We start from the raw sequence: 13,880 nt of genomic DNA on the forward strand, positions 1-13,880 counted from the left end.
AGCGCCCCTTCCTTGTCATCCCCCGAAGGGAAAAAGTGAATAGTCAACTAGATTGTTTTATAAAGTTCACTTTTCCCGAAATGAAAGGACATTTGCTAACATTCAGACTTTCCTGCACAATCGCCCTTTCGAATGTTACTTTTTTTTTTTTTTTTTCCTCTCCTTTGTGTTGGGGAGGTTGCTTTTGCTTGGGTGGGTGAAAATGAAGCGAATCTACCTGTGAGTTCTGTGTTAAGATGAAAAAAAAAAAACACAAAAAAGGAACCTACCATATTCCAGCACCCAAAAGAGGAACATATCAGTTCCAGCACCAGAAATAGGAAAGTGCTGGAGATTTCTTTTTGGTGGTTGTGTTTGCTTATTTGTTTGCATGGAGTGTGTGTGTCTGTGTTTGTGTGTCTCTTTCACCATATACAAGAAAGAAACAGTCCTAGTGGGTTTTGTGCTGTTGTTAGTAGCAACATAAACTCTGAGCTAAAGTGCTGCTTTCCCTTAATTACCTGATTTAGCTGAAAATCCTCAAAATGCTTTGCTTCAGGAACCAAGAAATATGCATTTTTACCTGAAAAGAATAATTTTTCTTATAGAACTTTCCTTATCAAGTAATTGGTTGCCTTTCAAACTAAGATGATGGTAAAGTAGCTGAAGCTTTTTACTTCACAATGGTTCTCTTTTCTTCTCTGTTTTTATAGTTAACTTACAATCATTTTATCCCCAATTGATTTTTCTCTAAAATTACAATTTTGGCATTGTGTTAAAGACGTGCTGTTAATAATAAATTTCTGTGTTACATTAGATGTCCTTTTGATTATCACTTAATCATAAGTATCATGTGTAATGGGAAAATGAGTTAACTTTAAATTGTGTAAAGATTTTTTTTAAAAACATAAAGGTGCATATGGAGAAATTCTCAGAAAGTGTTTTCATTTCCCTCAAATTCATACAACTTACCATAGATATAGTAACTTTATAGTCTAACAGACAGATTAACTAGTAAGGTATGCTAGACTTCATATATCATATTTTGCCCCCCAACAAAAAAAATATTATCTCTTACAGAAGGATTATAATTTAAGAGTCATAACCATGATGACTGCATTTTAGCTTTCAAATTATCTGGAGACTGGTATAGGGTGAGAGTCTTAACTAGTATCTCATATTTGCTATCACCAATACCCAAGAGTGTTTACCTGTATTAAAATAGAACTCAAGAGGTTGAGACTATAAATAATTTGAAATAGGGAAGTATAGGATTGAAATACCATTGGCAATTACTGTGTCATGACTTCATTAGCAATTTTTTTAAAGAATTTAAGGGTATATCTTATTTTTGTAAAACTTGTTTCTGATACTTTTATAATGTCCAGAAAATTAAGAAAACCTTAAGAGCAAAATTAGGTACATGAATAACATTTTTTAAAAAATCATAGCCTATCTCACATTTTAAAAACCTGGAATTCATCCATGTGCTATCATAATGTTTAACAAATCAGTTATTCCTTTTAGTTAGCTTATCTCATTTTATGTATGTATGTTCAGTGTACTAACAAATTAATAGAAATAAGTCTTATGAAATGTGACACTGATTCATGTTTGATTTAGGCTTAAAATACCATTTCTTATACTAAATTTTATCAGAATTTTATCAGAACAATGTTAAATACAAGTCCAGATGAATTTCATACTTACTCGTATTAAATAAGATTTCTCTTAACGATTGAATTTACTATTTTCTTATGGAAGAAAATTTTTTTAAGATTTTTTTTCCTGTGTTTGTATACCTAAACACACACGCATCCCATGTGCATGACCTCTAGTGTCACTATATTTCTCTATACAAAAGAGACACAAAAATCCCTTCTCTTTCCAAAAACTCTTGTCATTTCCTACGAGCTAAATGGACTTTGCTATTTCTCAAGGTTATCTGAATGAGGAGCATTATTATTTTTACAGTATTACCCAAACCTAGCTCTAGCATGGAGTGGCGAATCCCTTAAAATTCTACCACTAATGGTAGATTGCCCTTTTAAAAACAAACAAACAAAAAAAAAAAAAAAAAATGTCTTCTTTTACTATACTCCTAGACATTACATGGGAGCAGGAAATTACATGAGAGAAGAATTTTGATTTTCCCCTCAAAAGAGTGGGAATAAAGAGGAAAAAATAGGAATCCTCCAAAAACACTAGCAAAATGAAACCAGTTCTTTCACGATTTAGTCAACTGACCTCTTCTTTTCATTCTGATAGACAGCAATTCCATCCTGATAAAGTGCCTTCCTAAGGTCCGAAATTTTTATTTTAGATGGTTTTAAAACCTCTTGGCAAATACTCCGCAACCACTAGTAGGTAAGGGTGTGATTGCAGATCCCTGGCTCCTAAGCCGTGGCAGGGCTTTCCGTCGCTTCTCTAGCCTGTCATTTCTGGGTACTGACTGCATGTGTCATGGCATAACGCATCCACTCTTCGATTTTTACATAATGTACAGGCTAATAAGAAATTTCCCTCCAAAAATAATTCACCTGCTTTGTCCTGCTGTTTGGGAGCCCATTCAACCCGTAACGTGTATTTAGTGCCCTTTGTTACCTACAGATTACAAAGCAGGCCACTAGGCTACAAGTGCGGGAACACGGTTTCCCATGAATATGTTCTGGCTGAAAGACTCATGTTAATTCATGTAGAGAACAGCCCAGGTCAACGTAGCAGATTTTCTAGCAAAACATACAATTCTGTTAACAGGAAATTATAGCATTATTGACTTCAAGTGCTGATCTGTGGTCATTCCAGAGTGTGTCATTACCCCCTCATTACCGAATCTGTTATATGAATACTGCAGAGGCTGTTTTTCTGTTTTGTTCTCCTCCCCTCTGCCCCCATCCTTCTTTCCAGCAATGGTACAGCAGTTCCATGAAAGTCATTTGTGTCTGGTTGGCTGATAGATTAGACCTTCAGCTTCATATTTACCAACTGAAGACGCTCATCAAGATTGTGAAGGTAAACAAAATGTGTTTGGATGTGAATTGCCCACCAAGCTATGAAGGGTAATGGCTAGATATTGACATACAAAAAAAACAAAACAAAACAAAACAAAAAAAAAACGGTGTTTGATGTAACTGGGTGGATGTAAGTACTTTAAAAACATCACTCTCGGCAATGACAGGCTACTCTTCATTTACATTTTCAGTTAGATTATTAAGTCAATGCTAATCATTCTTTTCTTCCCTAATGAAATATATTTGATCCAGTAATCACATTTTAAGATTATGTAGAGAAAGCCTCAGACACATTTACCTGATTGTAGTAGGTCCACAGTAATTTGGTATTAATTTTCTTGATTATAGAAATGCTTTCTCCTAATACATTTCCTTCATATTTATTAGGATCACATATCATTATGAAGGCTTTTGAATGTTATTTACCCACAGCATAAGGAGAGTCATATCCTGACACGAAAGTCACACAGTCACTGCCTGACTTCCTTTGGGAGCACGCCCCATCTCACACGTAAGAGATGATCAGTTTGATCATCAGTTTGATCCCAGACAACCAACAGGTGTCACATCACTTAAGCAAGGCCATTTTGACATTTGCTCTTTGAAAGAAAACGTTAACAGCTACAGTTAACAGCTAAATAACAGTTACAGTTATTTAGTAAGTAAGGACTTTAAAATCATATATTTATTTAACATGATTTTTCACACTTTGTAAATTCTAGTGGAAACACAAAATTTGCCACAAGTATAACTTTTTCTTAAAATTGAGGCAAATCCTACCTTATGCCTAAGTTATTGAGAGTCAGCTGTTCTTTTAAAAAGATGACCTTCAAAAAAAAAGATGACCTTCACTTCCATTTTAGTGTCATTTATCAAATGGGATATATATACCATATGTATAGATCCAGATCTGCATATATATGTGCCCATATATGTATATGTCTAATAGGCATATATATATCTATATATGTTTATATTTATGTGTATGTAGGTGCGTATATCACACACACACACACACACACACACACACACACACTCAATGGTTCTTAATGTCATTCCTGACCTACTGTTGTCAGCATCACCTGGAAACTTGTCAGGCATGCAAATTTCCGGACCCCACCCCAGACCTACTGAATCAGAAACTAGCAATCTATATGTTAACAAGCCCGCCAAATGATTCTGATGTTAGAGTATAAGAACTATTATTGCATTACATCATTAAGTTTTATCCACATTAAAATATTTTCCAGCATTCTCTAGGTTCCTATAGTTTAATTAGAATACAAGTTCTTCTGTGCCATAGCCACACAGGTTATCACAAATTAGAAAGAACCATAAATAGGAAAGTTCTCTTCTAAAGTGAGAAATCGGCCAGTCCGCTGGAACATAAAACCAGACCCGTCATGTCACGGTAATAGCAATCACGATTAGTCATAAATGATAAGTAAAATGATAGCCACCCACTCATTTTTAATACTACTAAACATACTGCATTTCAGTGGACAGACTATCTTTGGTCCAGAGCTGTTCTTACCAGGTGCTATTTATTTTACAAAGAAACTGAAAGCACACTATGATCCATTCATATTTACCTTCATTTCTGCAGTGTTTCTTCCTTGTTTCTATAAATGTGACTTGGAGAGCTTCCAAATGAAGTTTGTTTGTCATCAAAGAGAATCTGGGTTATCTGTCGTATACCTTCTAAATATTTATGTATGTTAAGGTTGCAGTCTGTACTGTGACTAATATTGGGATAAGCTGCTTACCCTTACAATCAGCCATATTTTTCAGAAAGGAACTAGTCAGCTGATTGACATTCGTTGATAGATTAAGTTCTCTGTTTTCAGAATAAAAGTCTCCGTTGTTCACCAGACCATCATCTGTTTCTTTCAAAGTTATTCCTTTTCTCATATTCATATTGTCATTACAATTAAAGATGAAGCAGCAATGAATATTTTAGCAGAATAAAATGGCAATGTCATGAACCATACGGTGACATTTCCATTGTACTCTAAGCCAATCAGCTTATCTTATTTTAACATAGTCTTCATTATGGGCTACCAGTAGTCAAGACTGATAAATATGAAAATAAGTTTCATATGTTTGAGTTTCCATGCTTTGTTTTTCACAAGCAGGTCTCCAGACTCAAAATGCTTTCTTTGCCTGATACACCTAATCAAATCGTAGAGCTTTATTTAATAATTAAAAATTATTATTTTCACAGTGAAATCAGGATGAATTAATAATTTAATGTTTTAATTGTTCCTTTTCCTACTTTGAATGTAAACAGACTTTAACCAATTTCATACATAGATTTATAACTCTCCAGAATCTATATGGTTATTTATAATGTTCATTTCTCAGTGAATTTAAGAAGCTGTTAAAGAGCAATGTATACAATGGTGAAGGTCCCTGCGTAGGCTTTCCTCCCATCCACATCACCTAGAGTAAGCCAGCATGTTACCACACAGCAGGGCATCCCATGCAGAAGCCGGGCTGTAGAACTCTGGCCTTACTACTCAGCAGGCATAGTCAATATTCTGTGCCCACCGGAGACATCTGTGCCCACAGATGCCATCAAGCTGTCTGTGACAGCCAACTTGGCCCCACAAAGACGCTTAGATAGTAATCAGTTCATTCATGTTGCTCGCTAAGAAAAAACAAATTCCCCTAAGAGTTTCACAAAGAGTTTAGGACTAAGAAATTATCCACAAGGTTTTAACATCAGAATGAGGCATAGAGGAAGGGAAAAAAATAGACTCCTCGAGAAATCAAAATGACCGCTGGATTTGCGTTCTCCCTAGTGGCCATATGATGTTTAAAAGCAGTGAACATAAATCAGCTGCCTCTTTTTTTTTTTTTTTAAGATTTTATTTGACAGAGATCACAAGTAGGCAGAGAAGCAGGCAGAGAGAGGGGAGGAAGCAGGCTCCCTGCTGAGCAGAGATCCCAATGTGGGGCTTGATCCCAGGGATCACGAACCAAGCGGAAGGCAGAGGCTTTAACCCACTGAGCCACCCAGGAGCCCCAGCTGCCTCTTTTACTAAGAGAAAAGAAGACAAGTGAGCAGCACCCTCATGGCAGGCCCTCGTCTTAAGTAAGACCTAGCAGACCTTCGCTGGCAGCCACAGAGGATGTCCCAAAGTCAATAACATTTTATGAACCCTAAAAAGAGAGGAGATAGCAGGGGTACCTGTCCTGCAGCTCCACTAACTGCTTATTGCCTGGTGATAAAATAAGGAAGTAGAGTCCTAACAACATGTCAATTAGAAAGCTTTCAGGACTGTAAATCCACAATACAAATCCGTCCTCACCAACATACTGACGATTAAGCTAAGTCTAAGGAAAGTCAGTTCTAATAATAAGAAAGTAGGACTCACAAACTCAGGGTATGATTATCAGCGGAACAATCATACTTCATGTCCAATGCATCATCTGTACTTGAATATTTTGTGTGCTAGATATATTTTTAATCAAACTATTAAACAGTTACAGCCTTGCACACAAATCTGTGGTAATAATACCACGTATATCAGTTACCAGATTTTCGGGACAAAACTTGCCTTTCAGAGCTATTTCCATGGGTTTTGAAACAAATTACATAAGTTTTGGTATAAAAGAGTACCACCTTAATCATAATAAGCTTAGAAAGAGCTTAGAAAGAGAATATGAGCGTGGTGGGGTGTAAGGTGTCTTAAAATGTAAGTAAAAAATAGTTCTGATCATTTAAGAAAAAAAACGGTCTCTGAATCAAATTGTTATTTGCGGTTAAGATAGTGCATCTGATACTGTGTATAACATTTCTCACAGTTCAGTTTATTTTTGGTGAACTGTGGGGGTGAACTTTTCAAATATAAATTTAATTTATAACAAGTGATTATCCAAATGAAAAAAAATTGTTATTCACCCTCCGTACTGCTTTTGGCATATCACCTCTGAAACTTGGAATGATGCTGGGAGCATGAGTCAGAGTAAAGAAGACAGGAAGATATGTGAAATACCAGGGGTCCCACGTCCTTTCTATGGTTTTACTCCTTCCCCAAGTCTGTTAGTAAGTCAGGTGTGTATATCAAGGGGATTAAGATGCCACTCATCAGCAGCATTTCCTACCTCCTACAAATAAGTACCTAAAATTCAACCATGTGAATATTAAAAGTTTCCTTCTATAGATGAGGGAAACCAAGCATCTCCTAATGTTAATTTTCCGCCGCTGGAGTTAGAGTATGGGGCCAGGAAGTACAACATTTCTTCTTATTTGACTTTCTTCATCTATTAAGTATAAAGCAAACAGCAAAAAGAGTGCCCACTAGAAATCATTTAGAACAAAACAATGGCACAAGATACTGGTACTTGAGGGCCCATCCACTGATCTCTAAATGTAACCTAGGACAGGAAACAAAATCTTAAAAGATAGCATTAAAAACAGCCTTAGAAGTGCCTCCATACAATGGGATATCTTCTTTTAAAAAATCAATAATAAGATACCAGTCTTGTCTGCCAAAGAAAAATCATATCTGAGGAAGATTGACCTTAAGGGGATGAGTGAAATAAGGGAAGATTTATGGGTTATGTATCTTCTGTACCACAGAGCCCAGCATTCTGTTGTTCTTGTCACTGTTCTTAGGGATCACTACATAAACACTAACACGTTTATCCTATTTTTGACATATAATACATCAAATTATATACTTTTCACAGAAAATATAAATACATGTTTTATTAGCCCATCTATGGAAGCTCTATGCCAGAATGACACTTCACATTCCAAGGGAACTTCAAAAGGAAAAGGCAGAATTCATACAGACTTTTAGGTGTACACAAATTTTTACCCATGGTACATATAATAAATGTTATAATTCAGAAATACTGAAAGGGCACATTTCTTTTACCAATAATAGGAGTAACTCTCTCCATCCACATCTCCTTCCAAAAAGCTAATGCATTTTATAAAAAATTTTTTTTTGTATTAACGGAACTGAAAAGCCAAGAATTCCTTCCTATTAAAAATGTACATCGGTGCATATCATTTCACCTTTGTTCCAAGTCATTCAAATAGTAAAGTCTGTGCAACCAGGAATATTTTGGAGGAAAGCTCATTTGTCATCTGTCACAACATTTTGATCTATTCAGAGTGATCCTAGCTTGAAAAGCAGTATCCAAAGTCTCATTTCATTTTCTCCCCAGAAATACACCAACAAGCTGATTGACATGGGCAGCTAGGATCGGGATCCATTAGTGATTTGTCTAAGATCATTTCTGAAATGCCAACTGAGGATATAAGCATACAGACATCCATATTGACATCCACGCATACAACCCCTAAGTTCTCTAAGCAGATTCTCTCTTCTTCCTCCAGAAAACGTACAGGGACTTCCGACTGCAGGGTGTGTTGGAAGGCACACTGAACAGTAAGACCTATGATACTCTGCACAGGCGGTTAACGGTGGAGGAGGCTACAGCCTCTGTCTCGGAAGGAGGAGGACTTCAGGGCATCACCATGAAAGACAGTGATGAAGAAGAAGGCTGATAACCCCGGCGCTGTAGAAGGAAAGAGGATGTTGACCTCGTTTATTTTGTACTCCGTCTTTGTAATTACATTGATTGTCTGGACCAAATAAAAATGCTTGTATTTCACTCTACTTTGCAAGGAGTCAACCAGGAAGCAGAGTGAAAGGGGAAAATGCCAAGTTATTTTTTGGTTTTTGGTTTTAGGATCAGCCTCTCCAGTATAGCTTGACCTAAAATGAGCTTTGGCTTTGTTTGCGATTGGAACATGATTTTTTTGGGTTTTTTTAGAAGCTTTGACTTTTTCTTCTGTGATTACATCAAAGTAGTGTCCTCTGTGTGAAATGAGATCTGCATTTCTCAGAGTATGATATTGTAAGAAGAAGCCACTCCTGATCACTGCGTCAGCTCTCTTGTACCCTTGTTAAAATGGTGTGTATTTAATAGTTTATCATTTATGTGTCAGGGTTTGTTGTTTTTTTTTTTTTCATAGTTGATTTGCCATTGTTGTAATGTGTAAAAACTTTAACCTTGGTTCTTAGTACTCTGAATTCATCTGCAGGCTTAAAGGACTGCCAAACCAAATATAGACTAGATCCTCCGTCAGCTTGTGTCCCGTTCTATTCTGAACATACCTTTCAAGTTTAGGAAAAAATAAAATCCCAAAGCGCAAGGTAATTAAGTGTGCTGCCATCAACATACCGCATTCTCCTACTTCTAAATGTAACAGCTTGCAGGCAATAAAAATGTATTTGGTCAAAACCACCTCTGTATTTATTAGACTTATATAAATTAAATGCAGTAAAAAATGTTTGCAGTATTACAAACATCCCAACAATTTGGCTCTGTGTTTTTCCTCTTTGTTTTGTTTTGTTTACAATCAGATGAGTAAAAGATACTAACACTGCTTTGCACCTAATCGGCACGCACACTTCTGAAAAGAATAATTACGAAAGCATAGTTCCATAGCAAAAGTAATGTTGACTATGTACTCATATATTACTAACATTAGCAATTTGTGTTAACTAATAATACTAGGAGTGCTAGTGATTTAACTAGCAGTTGACGTATTTGTTAACAGTTATTTCTTCCCCCCACAGTATTTTCTTGCTATAATTTTGAAAGTAGATTACACTGTATAATTTCTCTATGAATTTTAATTCTTGTATTTTTTCCCTAAAATATCCTGGCATATTGTGCTACTACATTCATTCATAGTAATTTTTTTTTTTTAGGATTTATCACATTCTGTATTTTTTTTTCATTCATAGTAATTTTTAAATGAGGTAAGTTAATGCAGAATAACTGAAGGTATCCCTGAATTTGTGTAAACTCTAGTTCGGGAATTTTGGAAGTGAAACAACTTCTTAGACCTCCAAATTCATTCTCTGACAGTGTTGTAAATGATGCCTCAGGAGCTGGACTAGTCCACAAAAATCCATTTGATTAGTTATTATATGATACTGGTTTGGGCTCAAATCTAGGTCCTAGGGGTAAGACCTCCCGTGACACAAGATAAACATGAAAGGAGATTTCTTCACCTTTCCTCGATTAGAGACTAAGTCTCCCAAGTCAGTATTGTGGGAAGGCAATTTGCCCTGGAATGCTCTCTTTTCCTCTCTCTGCCCTCACATCCAATAGCACCCTGTCTTCCGGCCGCCAGATGTCCACTCCTGCTACCCTAAACTCAGCGGCACCCTCCCCATGCTTGCTGCTGCACAGCTCAAGCGGCTGTAGACTCTGAAATTACCCACCCTTGTTTTCCCTAAATGTCTGTGTCTTTGATATAGTTCATCTCTAATTGGCCCATGTTGTCCTGAACTATAAATGATAAATTACTGATGGCCCCCCTTAGCCATATATAGAGATACTCAAGGAAATACCTAGCTAATCCAATTCAGATATGCAGGGGAAAGCACTTGGGGTCAAGCAGGGTCTTGCTGATCTGAGCTATTTCAACTGCCTACTGGCCCTCTTTGCTGGTCAGCCTCCTGTAGTTTCTCTTCAGATTTGAATGTTCTCTGCTCCTTCCCTTCTGTGCCCAGGAGATCTCTAAAAGCTCCATTCCCTGGTCCAACGTCCAGTGGCTTCCACAGAGAGGATAGCGACAAAGGCAGGTAGTGGAGATGCTCACAGGTATATGACGACTTTGTGGACCAGCCTTTGAGCCACAGAAAGGTGTATGAAGAGAAATTTATAAAGTAACTGAAAAAGAAAAGTCATTTTTGGGTTTTTGCCCAGAAATTCTCTTCAACGTAACTGCAAATTGCTTGAAATGACTTAATAATTGTTCATTGGTCTGTGTAACTGTTAGGGTGAATACCCAAGCATCTATTAAAGGAAGCCAAATGTTATTTTTCAAGTATTAGTTCATTAAAAGGGATTTAATTGAAAGCCTAACAAGTCTTACAACTTTTTTAAAAATGAAAATCATTTTTAATTCAAAAGAAATAGCTCTACCCTCCTAAATGGTAGAGAAAAAGCTCTACCTTCCTTGGGGGAAGGGCCAAAAGTGCATCCCTTGGGCATTTTAAGAAGTGTTGCATGAGAAAATAATGCAGTCTAATATCCAGCTGGAATGGCACTGTTAACACGTCTAAAAGGAAAGTTTCTCCAAACTCATGGAGAAAAATCATAATAACCTCTTTTCCCGGAAAGGGAAAGAACCACGCAGAGCTTAACGTAAACCTCTCAGCTCCAGCTGTGGGTCGTTCTTGTATTCACGGATTTTTCCACTTGAATTCCCCTTAGTTCTTGTTCATTGTCCCTCGCTCTGCAGAAAGGATTTCCTGCTACTTTTGCAGTAAACGCCGGTGCAAAGTGTCTTAGGGCTCCCACCCCGCCCCCCACGGTCAGAGCCCGGCCTGGCCAGGCGTCGCCCTCCTTGGCCCGCGAAGACTTCGGGTGAAGGGTCCGTGAGCTCCTGGAAGGTGCGCTTGGTGAGAAAGGTCACCCGGCCACGGCTGCTCACGGAGCCCTCCCCTGCCGAGACCGTCTGCCCTCCCGGCGGCGCGTGCCCCCAACCACACGCCGCGAAAACCCGCGGGGACCCGGGGCGGGCCCTGGGCGCAGGGGCCAAGCGAGCCGGCCTTGCGCGCGATCCCCGCGAGCTGGAGCCTAGAGCCTGCCTTCCCAGCCCCTCCCGCCACGCGTTTCGTGGAAGGACCAGAGCGGGGAGTTTGGAGCGAGAGCTCGGTCTCTTTCATGTCTTACTCCCTAAACAGAAAATGGAAATTTCCCGGTCCGGGTTCCTTAAGGAAAGTGATAGATCGATGTTCCTGAGAGACGGTCACCGCCGCCGCCCGCGGGGCGAGCGCTCGCCCGCCCGGAGAGCAAGCGGGTGGGCCCCTGCGCGCTCTGCCTCCACCGCCCGCCGGAACCCCCACCCGCAGCCCTCCACGCGTCCCACCGGGGCCAAGAAAAACCAAACAAACAAAAAAGTGGGCTAGTTGTGTGCAGAGTTTGGAGGCCTGATTTGTGGCAGTTTGGGAAGACAGTGCTCATCCTACCTTTGCATGGGGTCCCCCTACCTCACCCCCACCCTCTGCCCGACTGCTGTGCGGGGAGCCGCGGTCGGGAACCGGTCTCCTATTTCTTTCAAGCTCTGCTCGGCGGCCGGGCAAGAACCTTGGGGAAAGCGGACGGCTCAGATGGCTCTGGTCCTTGGCGGCAGGTAGAGTGGAGCCCAAGAGCCCGGGCAGCAGGGAGGAGGCGAAGAGGAGCTGGGAACCCCGCAGTCTCCGAAGCGCGCGGCCGGCGTCTGCCCACCCCACCCACTTCCAAGGGTGAGGCTTTCCCCCAGCGTTGGCTGAAAGATGGGGGGCAAAGAGGACTTAATCTGTTCTTCTCTGTGACGCTGAACTAAGATACTTGAAGAACAGAAGCGGATACAGACCGTGAGCACAACGCTCCGAGCCTGGGTTCCCGAAGTCAGGAGTGACAGTCAATCGCGCCCTTAGTCCGTGTGCAATTTGTGATCGTTCTAAGGGAATAGGCACTGGGGCGTGAGACGATACTACTAAGAAAAGAGGAAGTGAGGGTAGAAGAATTCAATGTGCTTCCCAAATGAAGAAGACCCCTGATTTAGAGAAATACACCAGAACCAGGTGTACGTGACACAGTTTGGTAAATCGTAGTAAGCAGGGCCTTGGAGGCAGAAAACCTTGGATTTGCCTCGTAACTGATACACTCTTGCCTGCGTCTGAGCTCTGTGTCCTTGGGCAAGTCACTTCACTTCTCTGAAAAATGGCCACTTAATCACGGAGGTGATTGTGAGAATTAGAGAGGCATGTAGTAAGTTGTGGCCAGTACTAACTAGCTCTTCGTGAGGAATGGACTGAGAAGAAATCGTGGTAGGCCTGCCTCTGCCAACGTGCACCACCACTCTCTGGCCCTTCTCCCCGGGGTGGTTTCAGGGTCCTTTGACATCATAGCCGGCTCCGCGGCTCTTCAGCCCGGTCCCACCTTGGCGTGTCAGGGGACTGGCTAGAATTGTCCGGTTCCTGGGTTATATATAAGGCCGGCCAAGTGGGAGGAGAGGAGTAGACGGGGAGGGGCAAACCTACTCGGGTCTGCTGCGAGGACCCGCAGTGCCGAGAGCAGCCCTTGGAGCAGTGCTTGGGAGGGGAGGCAGCTGGAGACGTGCCTGTGGGCCGCGAGGGCGTGATGTTGGTGAGGGACTTTGAAACCGGACAGGTATGATCCAGACATGCTAGACGTATAAGCAAGGGACTCAGACCTCGGCCCGTACCCAGTAGGTCAAGTTCAAGAGAATTTAAGGGGCAGATTGGTGTTCGTTACCGTTTCCCAACGTTGAAGGAAACTTAGGCTGGCGTCCTGCGTCTAAGCCCAGAGATGAGCACGCAAGTAGCGCTTGGAAAACGAGCAGCGGAACCGAGAGAGAAGCAAAGGAAAGCAAAACGTCGCAGCCGCGGAAGCCGGGCAAAAACCGCAGACACTGAGGGCCACAGTCAGCACAGAGTCTTGGCCCAGAGTGCTGAACTGACAGCCCTACTAGGCTGTCAGGAAAAAGCCAGTAACTTGGAGACCGGTCAGGGCCGAGGGCACGCCCCAGGGTCACATCCCAGCGTGTCCGTGACGAGGAAGACGCTTGCCCTGGTGGTGCTGGGGCCAGGCACTCGGTGGCCTCGGGGAGGCAGAAACCCTCGCTTACCAGAGGCGGAGACGCCTCGCCCTGCTTTGGGCTGGGACTAGAGCTACTTTTTTTTTTTTTTTTTAACAGGAGGGATGTCTCCCATTTTAACCATTCCCTTAAGGTAGCCTGCCTTCAGCTTCTGAGTTCCAGATCCAGGGAAGAATTTTACTTAGTTACTTACACACACACACACACACACCCCACTGCGGAATACCGCAGATGCCGTTAAT

At 40.8% G+C, this 13,880-nt stretch overlaps 1 protein-coding gene across 19 annotated transcripts in view; it reads left to right on the top strand.

The window, feature by feature from the left end:
• Positions 1-9,324, top strand: part of CADPS2 (calcium dependent secretion activator 2) — a 530,843-nt gene extending 521,519 nt beyond the window's left edge. For all 19 annotated transcript variants that reach the window (XM_032870304.1, XM_032870330.1, XM_032870321.1 and 16 more), the window contains 2 exons: positions 2,887-2,991; positions 8,347-9,324. In XM_032870304.1, the coding sequence (XP_032726195.1) occupies positions 2,887-2,991; positions 8,347-8,517 (276 nt within the window). In that variant the 3' untranslated portion in view covers positions 8,518-9,324. The remainder of the gene's footprint in view (positions 1-2,886; positions 2,992-8,346) is intronic.
• Positions 9,325-13,880: the final 4,556 nt, after the last annotated feature.

The sequence above is a fragment of the Lontra canadensis genome, unplaced genomic scaffold, assembly GCF_010015895.1.
Source record: "Lontra canadensis isolate GAN:19392208 unplaced genomic scaffold, GSC_riverotter_1.0 scaffold2, whole genome shotgun sequence".
Taxonomy (NCBI): domain Eukaryota; kingdom Metazoa; phylum Chordata; class Mammalia; order Carnivora; family Mustelidae; genus Lontra; species Lontra canadensis.